Source organism: Anas acuta, chromosome 2, assembly GCF_963932015.1.
Source record: "Anas acuta chromosome 2, bAnaAcu1.1, whole genome shotgun sequence".
NCBI classification, from domain to species: Eukaryota; Metazoa; Chordata; class Aves; order Anseriformes; family Anatidae; genus Anas; species Anas acuta.
Window position 1 is genome coordinate 67,686,752 of NC_088980.1, and position 15,573 is coordinate 67,702,324.

Here is a 15,573-nt window from a genome sequence, read left to right on the forward strand (position 1 = left end):
ATCTCCAATTTTTATAGTAGAGGAATATAAACTAATCAATGGACATTGTGCTTTGACTTACATTTATGGTGTTTACATTATGCTACAAATAATTTGGTGTTGTTTCATGGTTCTAGAAATGACTGTTTTTCATTGGTTGAATTATGTTTCAAATTAATAAAATTTGCCATGGTTTGTTTTCTAAGGTGTAAACCCTAAGAGTATCTCTTTAGTAACAGTCAATAAAGAAGGATCTCATGGAACCTGGAACAACCAGTTATTTTCTAAACCACTGGCACATTTTGGAGAAGGAATGTCTTTCAACAGAAATAATACAGGTAATGTGTAATAAAAATGGTCGTGTTGTATTTCATCATACTTCATTTAATTAATTTACTTAAGACCTTCTAGTTTAACTTCTGTTGTCAGGCTTAGGTTCTAGGCTTTTTTCTTTTTTCTTATTTAAACGCAGACTCTTAAAAACTTTTTCATACATAAGTGATTTATTTTGATTTCATAGCACAAAGGGAGTATAGACTCTCTCCTAGAATAAAGTTCTGTCAAGACAAATTTTTTTTCTGTAATCCTCTTAGACCAATTATTGTACTGTGCTAATTCAAGCAAGTAGTTTGACCTCATTACTGCCTGGTCAATGTCATGTGGAACACTATAAAACAGCAGTCTCATATATGAAAAGAAACTAGGTGATGAATGGTAAGCTCATATAATAAAAATGATGCATAATATTCTAACCAAGTTATTCAGTAATCTACCAGCTTTGTAGCTGCATGAAAAGTCTCTTCTTTCAGGAAGGCACTTGTAGAAAGGTGCCTTTTGTGCTACATTTCTTAAAAATCTCTGCTATCAGTGTTTTAAAGTGTGAAGACTAACACTTACAACTTAAATGACTTACCTAAGATTTCATTGACTTGAGACTAAAACCTATCTTCTGACCTCCAAGCCATACACACCATCTGTGTACTCCCACCACCCTGTGATTGGAGGTAACTTTAACAGCTTTGAAGCCACTGTAACTCCCAACTTCACTGATGCTAATAAACCACCTAACCTAACGTGCTTATACAAGAACTTCAGAAAGCTTGTTTACATGCAGATGCTACACCCCAGCTCTTTTTAACAGAACTTTAGTAGCCATCTTGCAGTGTCATAAGAACTGATCCTCCCTCTGGAAGTCAGGTGAGGTATAAATCGTTCATCATTATGTGAAAGACAGGAAATGGAAAAATAACAGCATCCCCTGGATTAGAAGAGACTTTTTTTTTTCCAAGCAATTATGATATGTACCTTTTTATTTTCAGAAACATTGTGTCAGGGTGCCTTAGAATTAATTAGTTTATTCATAAAATGCTCTTGCATTTGAAAGAGGCACAAAAAGGTCAAGAGCTGTTTCTGAAACTATGTGTCAGAAAGCTAGACAGCTACCTACTGAATTAGAACGTAGCATTCATCTAAGTTAATTTAATGGTAAAAATCCCCCTGTTGTCTTACTGGGTTACTTTGAGTATCTACCAAAAATAATAATAATTTTAAAAATAAATTAAAAAAAAATCTAAAACTGATAATTTCATGTGTTTGAAAATTCTTAGTATTATTTCCATCAACATCTTAAATAATAGTATATTTCATATACCCAGGAAGCAACAACGTTAAAGATAGACACACAGGAAACAAGAATAGTTGGAGCACAGATCAGGGTAATATAGCACTTCATTCATGTTTGTTTGTTTGTTTGTTTGTTTTATAATGACAGGGTTGAAAACTGACACTGCTGTGTAGTATGCGAGTAACTAAATTTAGTTTATTGAAGTGTTTTATTTTTCTTACCCATGACATTTCCCTAGGGTGAAATAAGATGAAAGCAAATGGTTACAAATGCTTTGTGAAGAATGGTAAAGTTATGATCAGTCAGCTTTGCAAATATGCCTGAATGCTTAAACTTGGAATTTATATATTTATGTGATTGGAATATGACTGCATTGTTGGTAAACTACATTTTCATTCCATTATTAGAATGGCTCTTATAAAATAACTAGACAGAGTAACATTTCCTGCTTGTAAAAACATAGAAGTGAAACGAGAAAAATGTCAGATGTTTATTTTCTTGTTTTGCTTTTCCTCATTTCTTTGATATCATCTAGCCAGATTCTTTCTATACTTTTTCTAAAGTTCTGTCTTTCCATCTTTTTCTTCCTTTTCATTTTCTTCTCTACAGAAGAGAACTTAATTATACCAATTGAAAAACTATCATGCAAAGAAAGGTTGAATGAAAAGTTAGAGGATCCAAAAGGTAATTTATAGCAACTATAGCCTGGTTCTTTGCACATTTTGTATTTGTTTTATGCTTTCTTCTAAAAATTGCACTTGCAGTGCAGATTCCAAATAATCACATACTTCATTTTCAGTTGTAATCTATTTTGTCAAACTTTGCCCTGTTCATTATGTCTGCTTTAGACTAAGCCTCTCTAGGCTGAGGGAGTTAAGGCAGAGGCTATACTTACCAATGAGCTATGTTTTAACAACTCTTGCTGTGACACACAGAAGCAGGTAAACAGCAGAGGTCAATCTCATTTACCATAGTGTAACATAGTGTGGAAAATCGCTGCTACTGTGAATTTTACTCTTTGGAGTAGTCAGATGAACTCAAGTAAAACACATCCATGTATTTAAGATCCCTCTGTTGTTGGGTGTTTTTGTTTTGTTTTTGTTTTTAATACTGACAGAATTGTTTCACCTTTTGTATTTGCTTTGAAACCAAGTTAAGTGTGTGCTGTTATACCTGAGTAGGATAAGTGATTTCCCCCTACGTGCAGCCCAACCTGAACTGCATCAGCACACTCTTTGAAATGTGAAAGAATAAACTGACTGTATATACTTACTGAAGTCTTTTATATAACATCTGGATGTTCCAATAAGTGACTTCCTAACTTTTCTTCTGGATTCTCAGCACTTTAAAAGATAAAGTAAATTTTATTATCATAATTGTAATGCATAGCATGCGACTGCACTGTTGCTGGATAATGGCAAAGAACCGATCCCAATAACTGCGTTCCAATTTTCTATCTATTACACTGATTTTACAGTACTGTGATTGCATAGACTTTGTTGGAGTTAACCTCAGTGTAAGAGAGTAGAAACAGGTTTCCAAGCAGCCTGGTTTGTGCCTAAACACACTCTCCACTGCAAGCAGTGTGAAGCTGGAATGTTTCACCTCTCCCTCAGGTGTGTACCTTTGTGGTACATCTCATTGCAATTATTCATAGCTCTTTTTCTTTCAACTCACTACCCAGCTCAGATGATTCAGTGACTTTATTCTCTGTGAAGAACCAGGTATATGTTGAGGTAGGGTATACTGACCAGGCCACACTTGCACTTGTCATCATGGCCTCCTGCATGTCTGAAGGATGAATAGCAAGAACTCCTTTTGTACAGCAGTGGTCAGAGGTAAGGAACAATTTAGTATGTGATTTTAAGATTTTTTAAAAAATATTTGTAGTTACTCCTCTGTATTGAACTTCTACTTTTCCTCCTTTGTTCTCATCCAAAAAGATCATACCTCCAGACCTCTCAGTTTCACCGAGACGCTTCTTCTGGGCTGCCCTCTACTATTTGCTGAAGAAGGGCTCATAAAGTACATCGGGCATTAAGAGGTAAGGGGAAGGGAAAAAATGGTTCAGCAGTTTGTTTTTTAGTTTACAGATACGCAACTTTGCTGAGCTGTAGATAAGAAACAGGCAGGAATAGTCTTTTTGAGGTTATATTAGTCTGAGCCCTGCCATGATCTTACTTTTAGATTTCAGAATTTTAAGACGTGCTTAGACAGGTGAATGTAATCCTAAAACTGCATTGCTTTGTTTTTCAGGCAAATTCCTGAAAAGGAAGAACAACTTAAAACGGCAAGAAAGTCATATTTTAATTGAGTATTTTATTAAAGTTTTATTTTTCACCAGGACTCTTGTGTCATTCTTTATTGCACTGGAGACTGGCATGCACTATACACAGGGAAGTCCCATAAAGACCCAACTATTCACAGGACTTACAGAACATACAGCTTGGCGAAATCAAGTCAGCTGAATGCTTTTTGTTGGTGTTTAAGAAAAAACAGGAAGGTACACAATGACACAACACAGCTGTAATTAGCTGAGGATACTTTAGGGGTTGGTAGATGACCAATTTTGCAGTTTACAGGTCTACTGCACTGAACTCTGGTATTAGCACAGAGAGCTGGGGGTGTTTTTGTGAAGAGGAGCATTTTGCAAGCACACGGGCCAGAGACAGGAAAACTTTGTCAATGCACACACTGTGTAAAACTATGGTTGAAACCAACCTAAACATTAATAAAAGTGTTCACACTTGATAAAGGTCAAAATAAAACTACTATGGTCTAGTAGTTCATAAAATGTAATACTACTCAATATGGAACCTCAACACCAGAGAAAGCACGTTTCTTCAGATGTTGTGCCAGCACAGTCTTTAAGTCTGTCCCTATGATGACACACTTGGAGGTGAGAAATTTGCTTGGAGCACAGCGTTAAATTGTAACAGAATCCAAAGCTATTGTACAATAACACAGTACTAATTTTGTGTGCAGATGCATGACATTTCTCAGCTTCCAAAAGAAGATGATTATGTCAATCTTTTCAAGGTAGCACTGCTTTAAAAAAGATCTGGACCAAAACTAGGCCCAATAAAATAATAGCCAGAGTTCAAAGGCGAGGGGAACTGGGTCCAGATTTTTGAACCTGGCTAAGTCACCTTCATACGGGGTACCACTTACCACAAGAGGATTTTGTTTCTGTTTTGGATAGACTTAAGCCCAATATGTTGAGTGCAAGACTCCTGTTGAGCGCTGATTTTCAAATATGGAAATACTTAAACTAGCTTTCAGTAAATTAATTAACTGTAAGTAAAAGGTAAGATCTTGTCTTCTCTAAGCTTTGCTACGCAATCTAAGTTTAATGAAAGTACTAATGAAATGTTTGTACTGTTTTTCTGGCTTTAGTCCTACTGCGTCACAGGATCAGATGTACTAGAGTATACACAAATGTAGTTTGTTAGGGACCTTAAGGGGTCCAACTACAATACAAAGAAAAGAATAAGTACTTTTGCCAATAGGCAAGCACTAGGGAGTTCTTAAAGAACTCTCACACTCATTATTTGTGTTAAAGCAAAGGTGTTTTGAAGTGTCTATAAAAAGCAGGCAAGGTTTTCTGCATGTAACTGAAAATATTAAAACTCTAATGTCAACAGGAAATCCTGACTTTGTAGGAGGTGCTGCTTACAACCCATTAGGAGGATACATCCCTTCCTTTCATAAAAAAGAAGTTGGATCAGCTGGACAACGGATACAGCTAGCTCCTCTTGGTCCATCTGTATCAGGTAAGAAACATCCTTTTAACATATATATCTAAGGAAATGGCAAATGTTAATTTTGTGTGCTTCCTAAAATGTTTATTATCCCTTAATAAGTCTTCCTTCAAGTTTTGTAAGTAAAATTATTAGGCATATTTTTCTTAAATGATTTGAATGCAGGAATCTAGAGGGAATCATGATATAATACCTGGAGAAACAACTGCTATTAGATGTTAGGTAAAAGTAAACAAATGTGCAACCCTTTTGTTATTCCAGTTGTGGAAAAGTTGCTAAACTACTTTTTATTAGAAATTCAGGCTAAATAAAATTGCTAAAAAAAAAAAAAATAGTAACTCCACAACTCAATGTAAGTGGTCACGTAGACTGGATATAAATATAACTGCATGATTTATGTAGCTATTAGGAAACATTAGTCACCAACTAGTAAGTATGAAAAATAGATAAATGCAAGTTAAAAACAAACAAACAAACAAGAACAACACTCCTATTTAACAATCTGCAGGATTTTTTTCTTGACAGTGACTTTAATGTAGCACGTGACTGTCTTGCATGGGTATTTCATCAGTATAATGTAATTGATGATCCTGATCCATGCTTATAATGGCCTCAACTATTTGGAAAAAAAAAAAGCAAAGACCTTCCTTAGGTGACTTAATAAATAATAAATTCACAAATAATGTCCCAGATACAGTGCAAGCACTAAATTAAAATGAATTGCTCTTTTATTTACTAGCCCTTTCTGGTTGGTTAGCAGCTTCTGTGGTGGTGATTTAAGACAGGTTTTCACTGTGTCTTCATCTTCACTATGTTAGCTATGCAAGTCTGAGTGTCATCGCAGTAGGTGACACTGTTCTTATACCCTTGAAATATCACAGGAGTGCTTTCTGGAGTGAAAATCTCAATACTGGTACGTTATACAAGGTAAAAGCCAAACGAGAATGCAAGCGACCAGTTCTGAATAGTTATGATATACTAGTGATCTAGCTGTACATTACCTTAAACACATTAAAAGATAGTTTCCTCCATTCAGTTAAAAACAATATGAAATCTATCCTGAATATAACAGTTACCTTGTATATTCTATGGTACGGATGATGTTTCTTTGTTGATATGTTTCTGATTCAGAGAAGACAAACAAAAGTGCTCAGGAAAAACTGGTTTGTGAGTAGAAAACTTAGCACCATTGTCCAAACCCAACAGAATACTTCTCTAGTTACTTCAGATGAAATAATAAGGCCCTAAACTGACAGTGAATTGTTTAATTGAAGGGCCTATGACAGACCAATCTGATATGGTCCTACCTAAGCATGCTGTCTGTTTTGCTGACTTGCTCTTTTGAGCTACTTGTTCCCACCTAGGAACTGGCAAACAACTTCTGAGGAGAGACGGAGGGAAGGAAGGAGATGGCATGCATATATAAAATACACTTAACTAAATTAATGTTCTGAGCCTGGGTTGATCAGGAATCCACCAGGGAAGACTAAAGCTGCACTTAATTATCTGAAATTTACCAGTGCAAGTTTTGATTTGTCACTGTGTGGACCAGGAAGTTCACAGGAAGACAAAATCCACAACTACTTCTAGATTGCTGAGAACAGTGAGAATGAAAAGAAATTACTTAAGTGATCCAAAGGGAAATAAATTCAGTGTTGATCTGTAATTAGAAAGGGAAATGTAGTAAAAGTCAGAAAGGCTGGCAGACAGAGGTCAGTTAAAAAAGTCTTCCATGTCCTGGAGAAAGAGCAATAATCCTGTTGCTTAAACTAATCATATTTAGCCTAAAATCCACAGGCCTGCATGGGAAGAGAGGTAAAGGTGAAGCAAACAGCAGTTTCTCTCTCCTATAGTTGAACATTAACATTTTTGTTGACCCTTTGCTTTCTATTATCCAAACTGAAATAAACTGGGCTCTCAGTTGCTTTTGCTCCCTTTGTTTGTTCAGAGATTTATAATGCCATAAGTTAAATATATTAAATAGAAAATATAGCATTTTGTTCAGAAAACTTATTCAAGACCCAAGAAAAGTGACCTTCCTTGCCAACAGAGAGGATATGCCAGAATCATACTGATGAAAGATAAGGAATGCCAGCTTATAATAAAAAAGAACATTAGAAAAGGTGTTTGTTTTCAAAGAGATGGGGATGACCTGACCCTCAGTTTCAGATTCTTGAGATTCCCCCTTTCTTAAATGCCTTGATTCTCACCTGTACCTTAACAAGTTCAACCCAGTGGTGAAAAATACCATACATGCTTTTCCACAAGAAACAGAATATGCAGGCACAAAAAAATCATGTATTTTTATTCATAACATTTTAATTAAAACAAAACAAAACCTATCAGTAATAACTAACAAGACTGAACTATGAAAGTAGGAAAAGAATGGCAGGACATACGATAGGAAGGCTAAGGAAACAATGGTAGGGTACAGCAAAAGTTTGGATAAGAGAGATTCTGAATAACTAGTTTAGAAGCTTGGGAAAATAGCAGAATCGGTGATGAACATGAATAAAAACATGGGTTATCAGTCCCTGCAACAGGGCAATCACTTTAGTAAGCTTGAGGCAGCAGTGACTATTTGAAATGCAGAAAAGGAGAGTCTGAGGAGGAAGGCCAGGAATGTGGTAGTGTGCTACTACCAGTGCGGGAGACCCGATGGATGCCAATATAAGGGGTGGGGGGGTGCAGGGAGAGGGAGGGAAGAGCATTTAGAATAGAACCTATTAAATCAAAAGAGAAATGGAAATTACCAGCAGATACACCAGCAGTCCTTAGCTAAGCAGGAAGGAAATAAAATGCATAAAATCTCAGAAGAAACAAGAGGGTCTTCAGAATCTGTGCTTTAGTACAGGCTGTTTGAGATGTAATGAGTTTATTGAAGTTGTTATTATATGCTTTTTCAAATATTTGAGATAAAGAGGGAAAAAAAATTTCCTTTCTGTAGCAGCTTTATGATAGGAGATAGAATTGTAGGCGTAATCATGAGGTTTCACTGAATTTCGGTCTTGGTGTTTTCTACAGGGATTGTTGTAAAAGAGACATCCAGTAGAAGAGAATTACTAGTAAGATACAAAAATGCTAGGAAACTTTAGCCTTATCGGAAAACAAGCATAGATAGCATGTCAGAGACTAAACCATCCTTCTGTGGTTTGTGAGTAGAAAACTTAGCACCATTGTCCAAACCCAACAGAATACTTCTCTAGTTACTTCAGATGAAATAACAAGGCCCTAATCTGACAGAGAATTGTTTAATTGAAGGGCCTATGACAGACCAATCTGATATGGTCCTACCTAAGCATGCTGTCTGTTTTGCTGACTTGCTCTTTTGAGCTACTTGTTCCCACCTAGGAACTGGCAAACAACTTCTGAGGAGAGACGGAGGGAAGGAAGGAGATGGCATGTTAGCTTTCAGCTCTCATTCAAATCTGTAGTGAAAGTAGTGAAACACTTTTTTGATTCTGACTTCTGGTTTCTTTCAGACTATTCCTGGAAAAACAAAGCTGCTCGTGCGTTACCAGGTCCTACTTACAATTCAGCAGCAAAAAACATGAATATTTTAACTCGTGCACCAACAATTCAGCCAGTACATGGAAGAACAGACTGGGTGGCCAAATATGGAGGACACAGATAGAAAATGCCATCCTCTGCAGGTATCATGTGAGCTGTGTTCAGTTCTCCTGCAATGGAAACCTGAATTGCCTACTTGCTCCAACTTTTCTTAAGACTGTTCAATAGTAAAGAAGGGAAAAAAGACCTTGGGTTCTGTTACCTGTGGAAGAAAAATAATTTACAAAATATTATGTAAAAATATTGTCTATGTAGTAGGACATCATGAAGCATTGTGTAACATCTTGCCAAATCTGAGTATTTTAAGCTAATGAGAAGTAGATTTCACCTGATATTTCTCTATAGATCCACTTCCTGTCAGAATACTCTTACAGGAGCATACTCTTGGTCCGATGTCTACCACTGACATACACTGTTTTCACATACACAAGCAGCTAGAAGCAGGGCTAAATCTGAGCAGCACCAGGCTTCCAGGTGAAATGCTTGTTCTTTACTAGCCAGGTAAGCGTGAAAGTACAGAGTGGGCTTGGAAGAACACAGTGTCATACAAGGATTTCAGAACTCACCTAAGAGGTACTTACGATCTGTGACATCTAAATGTTTATAGTAGCAATGACAACTCTGTATAGTTGGATATAAGTTATCCACTGACAAATACTATACAAGGTCTGAAAACCTGGCCCAGGATTATACAGCAAGACTGGAAAATAGCTAAACTACTATCAAATGCTACACTTGTTGAGCTGTAGTGAAGCTTAAAATTAGACTCTACTGTTAAAATTAAATTGATTGTTTTCAGTTGAAGATCTGTGGAGATTTACATCTCCCCTGTCAAAGGTGTGTCATAGCAATGTTTAAAGGAGCCTGAATCACTGCAGTCTCATCAGCTCTTTTAATGTTGAATTTGCCAAAAAGGCTTAAGTGATCCATAAACTCGTGTTTTTATGTCTTACAGACTTCCCCTTATTTTAAAGAAGTTGAATCAGGCTGTTCTTCAAAGAGGTTACTTTCTGCTATAGCTCTCAAAAGCTAACTTAAGTCCCTGAAAACACACACAAACTTTACCAATGCAATACCTCAATGTATATGCTCATGCCATACCTTCCCTGGCTTCTATTTTAAGTTTTACAGTAACATCCTGCAAAAGACCTTGCAGTGTACAATAAATCTTTTTTCACATGTTGACCTAGGCTAATTCTGTTAACGGTTGCATTCAGAATAGATACTTTGGACTGTAATTACATAATTAGTAATTACATAAACCCTGCCAATTTCAAGTGCAAAATTAGTATGTTCTTTAAAGATGTACAGCTGTTAATGATTACTTTAGGCATTGTAAATAGAGAAGTATTTGTATGATTTTTATAACTACATATAAAATTTCAATTTCTACTGTTGACCTAATGTGCCATAATATATGGGCTACATAACTTAATGTATGTCAATTTAATCTTAAGCTGTTGTACCAAAAAATTATATGGTTTGTTATAAAAGCAGCACCTAAACAAAACACTAATACTGGAAGAAATGTACAGGGATAGGAGTATCTAGTTAGTAACACACTAGAAACTTTAATTCATTTGCCATGGGTCTACTCTCAAGTATTTGTTATTCCCTTACTGCTAGCAGGCCTTCATATGCTATTTAAATGTACCTTAATTTATCTGTAGAAGTTCTGTTAATTGTAAAACCAGTGCATTTATAAAAAAAAAAAAAAAAAAAAGAGAAATCCATCACTCGTCTCTAGTATAAGATGCCAGTGGTGAGTTAGTTACAGTCACAGTCTAGGCAAGCAACTAACTAATTATGTGGCCATAGCTCACTAATATTTACCTAGAGCAGAAAAACGTAGTACTTGTTGCATTAAATATGGCTAGAAGAAGCACACCATCCTTACCATATACTAATGGACATTGAAACTATTTTGACATAACCACAACGGTCTTGACTTGTCCGTAATCAAAGTATGACAAGTGTTTAGTTTTTCTTGCAACCAGTAGGAGACTAATAAGGCTCTCTACAGTCACATTAACCCTGATCCACTGACATACGCTTTCAGTGCAGAAATGCCAGCTGCTTAAGAAGTTTAGTATACACTCAAAGGGGATTAAAAGTACACAACTGTCAAACTCTGATCCTCTCTTGGTTTGGCTTACTGTTCCTCCTGACTGTGAGAAGTAGAAACAAAGAGTTCCAGCAGCAGTTCTCAATTCAGGCTACTGCTTTCCACAGCTCATGAAACAACAGCAAGGCATAAACTCTTTGGTCTAATTCCCTGCTTTTCATTGCCTTGTTGTCCATTAAAGGACAACTGCTGCCTAGACGTGCAAGTTATCTGATTTGAGACCAGCATTACGCAATTAGAAAACTGCTGGATCTCTGCCTGTGCTCAAGGCCAGCTGTAACCCAAGCTGTGTGGCCCAAGACTAGGCTGCTGGCAGCTGCGCTCTGTAGCAGCAGTGATCACAACCCTTGGTCCTTGGGGAAGCTGTGTTGCAGCTATGCCCATGCCCAGCCATGTCCCTACTGACTGCAACCCCATCCACTGATTTCCCGGCCTGCCTGATTTCCTGGCCTCCCCAACCTTGCCTCATTGCTGCAACCTGCTAGACAAATCCCCGTACTTGTGGCAGACCCCAGACACTGCCACTGGATGCAATCTCATGACCTGCTCAGGTAGCAGGGGCCATGCCATCCTCAGGGAGGTCACTGCCCTGCCTGTTTTGCTGAAACTCCCACCTCTTCCTATGGGAACAGACTTCCCACTTCCACTGCTCCCATCCATGTCCAGAACATAAAACTATCCAACAAGAAAGGAAGGAAAAAGGGAAGAAAAAAATACGTACGTGGTCATCCTCCTGCTGAGGTACTGGCTCAGTATTTAGGGAACTCTGAACAAATGAGGCCCTACAAGCTATCTAACTTAACAGATCAATCCCACCACTTCCATTGCTCGCAGTACCAGACACCAAAGAGAGGTTGTGAACATCAAGTTCAGGCCCTGTGCAGAAAGGGACATAAGGCAGATCGTACCAGGAAGGGATATATTACCATCCACACATAGCTCCCAGCTGCACTGCAAGTTTATATTTAGAATGATTTCAGGCAACAGAGTACTTGTGAGGGAATCATCTGAGCCTTTTAGTCTTTAAATAAACTTTCACTGAGAGTATTTTCCAATCTTAAATAGATTATTTTCTCTCAGAAAAAAAAAAAAAAAGAAAAAAAACCAACAACAATTTAATACTTGTATGAATATATAAAGTAGCTGCTTTTTTCCTCTGGCTATACTCCTCCTCCCCAACCAGTTCAGGAAACTTAAAAGTCCCTATATTCAGGGAATGTAACAAGGATAATTTCTACAATTCACATTCACAAATACATGTAGATATGCTACAGAAGAGGTACCAAATTGCATCAATCCAGATGAATGATTAAAGAAAACAGTTACAGAGAATGTAAGTTTGTAATCATAATTTCTTCATTTATTTAGAATAACATTTTAATTCTCATGAAATGCAAGTGCTATGACTACAATTCAGCATTATCTAATGAAGCATATTTTTTATTTCTCTTACCAGTGATAGTATGTAAAAGTGAAATGCATGACATTAAGCAGGGCACTTTTCCTCATGAAAAACTAATTAAGGGGTTTACTTTCACTGTATCACAATAGCAACTTGACAGCCTGCTCCATGATTGTTTTGTGGGCTCTAACGGCCCTAGCAGAAAAAAGGCCCTGACTGACAAACGTGATGAGCAGCAGATAAGCTGCCAGGGAAGTGGGAGGGGAAAGGTGACAGAACAAACACATTTGTTATTGGCAGTATTAGCAACAAGTTGGCAACTTGTCTCCCATTGTTTCAGAAGTACAAAGGATTTCAGATTTTAAGTCCACATGTATATTTAAGCTTCATTCCTATCAGCACGCAAAAGCACCAACAGGCCTCTTTCTACAGTCATCTGCGGAACAAGCATCTGAACTAACCCCACACTCATATTTTCTTCCTTCATAATTTAGATACTGAGATAAGTGCCAGTTTGGAAGACAACACAGGTTCTCAGTTTATGTCCTTTAAAGACAGACCCATGTGCGTTAGGATATGAAAAGTACAGTGCACAGTCAGTAGTGCCTTTTCTATTTTGCGTGGTACATTCAGGCAGTTGCATTTCCAGGCTTCTTAATGATCTGTGTCAAGTCACTCGAAGATAGGCTTATGGCTTAAGAGGTTTTTCCATCATCTGCAATCCAAGCCGTCCAACCATCAGTATACTGTTGAACAGAATATTTGTTAAAAAAAAAAAAAAAAAAAAAAAGCAAGGGGTAGCAAAAAATCTTAAAAAAACATCATGAAAACTTGATATGATTTAATTTAGCTGAACTCCAACATAAGATTTCATTTTTCACAGGACTCACCATGTAATATTTTTAAACACTATAAGGCATGTATATGTTAAATAAAATGCTTATTCAAAATGTGGACGAGAACAGAAAACAGGTGACTACCTGGCCCCAGCAATCAGCCCAGGCATTGCTTTTCTGGAGTTGTAAAATCTCATTCCCATAACAGCAGACAAGGTTCCAGATGCCACTGATAAAAGAGAAGCGCAGTCAGGACTACGTGAGGGAAGCAGGTCTGAAGCACCAGCACAGCACTGTCAGGGCAACTGGCAGTGCCAAGCAGGCACAAATACACAGGCAGGAATACCTCCCTCCTCCCCACAGAAGTAAATGTTTTCCTTGTTTCTGTTAAGTAGCAGAGCAGCTGAAAGCTTTACAGCAGTTTGGTAAGCATACTCTGCTGCTCATTAGAGATGAGTAGTTCTAATGAGTTAAGACCACTGCCTAAACACCGAAAAACTCTGATCCCCTGTGCAAATTACTAACTCCCCTTCAATTTCTCCTTATTTGTGCAAGGGGAATGTTTACTTCCTTGAATACAGATATCCTCAAAATGGCCAAAAAGGTGGGACAGTGACAAAGATCACCATGGGGGAGCCAAATATTATTACACTGCCCCTTTCTTGGTGACCTTTGGAACTGAAAGGTGGAACTAAATTAATAGTTGCATTTTGACATTAGATTTGAATGCTACGTTCCTACATACATTCATGCAAAAGAAGTTAGCTTTGAAAAAGATTAAGAGTCAACAGTAAGTATGAGCTACAGTACATTTTTTAATGGCTTAACAACAATAACTTCAGACATAAAACTCCACTTGAAATACGAATTAGCAAATAAAAACAAGCCAAAGGATCAACCTGAAAGAGCAACTAATGTTTTAAACACGATTCCTAATTATTTGATTGTTAACTCTGGAACAAATCCAATTAATACTCACATAAAAAGTTACAGGGCTGCCATTTCTTTGAAGAATAAAGGCAGGTGTTATAAAAACTTCACATTAGTTTCTATCAGACAGGGTAAAATATATCCTCAAGGTACATTTCTGCTCTAAAAAGGAGGTTCTTCTCTCAGAGATTTACTTATGAGGTAGTGTGACCAATCTAAGCTCAGCTGGAGTCACACCTGCAGCCTTTTGTTTCACCTGAGGGGTTTACTACCAGCTAAACCCACAACTTCTCCTATCATCTGTCGTAAACAAGGAGAGTACATCACCATTCCCTCCTTTCCTTTGGAGGCTTCAGGCTTTCTCCCCTAGCGTGGGACACACTGAAGCACACGCTGTACAGAGATGCCTGTGCACCCCTCTGCAGCCACGGCTCACGTAGCTGCATCATGCACCTGCATCAGTCTAACGTGGCATCAAGCCTGGCAGCAGAGGGAGGTGTTTCTCACTGAATTTCCAGCTTCGAGGGGCAGCGAGGTTTCAGAGCCTACAAACCTTACACAGACACCTCCAGCTACGTGCAGGAGGCCCTGCCGCCATTTACAACACCTGCACAAATAATAAAAAAACCGCGCTAGAAAAAGCGCTGCTACTCGCACCGCTACCAGGCACGCCTGGTACAGAAACACAGAGCGCACCTACCGAGAGAAAGCCAGATATTCTTTGGGTCTTGGGCCTGCTGGTAGGCCCCCAACCCCGCCAAACCACCGAAGAGGAGCCCGGCGGCCAGAGACGGGACGCTGCCTTGGGTGAGGGAAGGAGAAAGGCGTTAGCGGGCCCGCCCCCCGAACACACGCATAAATAAACAACCAAATGCACAAATGCAGCTCCCCCGGCCCGCCCCCACCTGCCCGGGCGTAGCCGATGATGCCCCCCGAGGCCACCAGCGCGGCGTAGCCGAGGCCGACCCAGTCGTAGGCCATCGGCGGCCCCGCGGCTACCCCCGGCCGGCCGGGCGGAGCGCAGCGCAGCGCAGGGAACGCAACGGCCGCTGGGCAGCGCCCCGCCGACCTTGCCGCTGGGCCGGGCGGCGCCTTCCCCGCGTCCCGCCCCTGGGAGGGGGGAGGGGACGGGTGACTCTCAGAGAGGTGTTTCTGAGGGCTCCCGAGCTTCGGTGAAGGGGCTTGTGAGGATGCCCGGTGTTCAGTAAAGCGGCGTGTGAGGGTGCCCCGAAACGGCGTGGAAGCCACGCGTTAGGCACAAGTGGCAGCACGGTGCCTGCAGCCACGCACATGGAGCAGGGCTGAAGGTGCAGCTCCGGCCAGCACAGCACGGGCTGGCCCCGCGG

At 39.0% G+C, this 15,573-nt stretch overlaps 2 protein-coding genes across 9 annotated transcripts in view; one reads left to right on the forward strand and one right to left on the reverse strand.

Annotated features, from left to right (window-relative positions):
- Positions 1-9,779, forward strand: part of MAK (male germ cell associated kinase) — a 30,829-nt gene extending 21,050 nt beyond the window's left edge. For 3 of the 8 annotated variants that reach the window (XM_068670746.1, XM_068670745.1, XM_068670748.1), the window contains 4 exons: positions 186-317; positions 2,213-2,287; positions 5,248-5,376; positions 8,847-9,779. In XM_068670746.1, the coding sequence (XP_068526847.1) occupies positions 186-317; positions 2,213-2,287; positions 5,248-5,376; positions 8,847-8,998 (488 nt within the window). In that variant the 3' untranslated portion in view covers positions 8,999-9,779. The other 5 variants (XR_011092615.1, XR_011092614.1, XM_068670747.1 and 2 more) reach the window with 5 other exon arrangements.
- Positions 9,780-12,393: 2,614 nt separating this feature from the next.
- LOC137850555 (transmembrane protein 14C-like) lies at positions 12,394-15,318 on the reverse strand. Its single transcript, XM_068670759.1, has 4 exons — positions 15,133-15,318; positions 14,928-15,029; positions 13,442-13,526; positions 12,394-13,207 (listed from the first exon to the last, which is right to left on the reverse strand). Exons 1-4 carry the CDS (start codon positions 15,206-15,208, stop codon positions 13,150-13,152), a joined length of 321 nt encoding a protein of 106 aa, XP_068526860.1. The 5' UTR covers positions 15,209-15,318; the 3' UTR covers positions 12,394-13,149.
- Between the last annotated feature and the right edge of the window lie 255 nt (positions 15,319-15,573).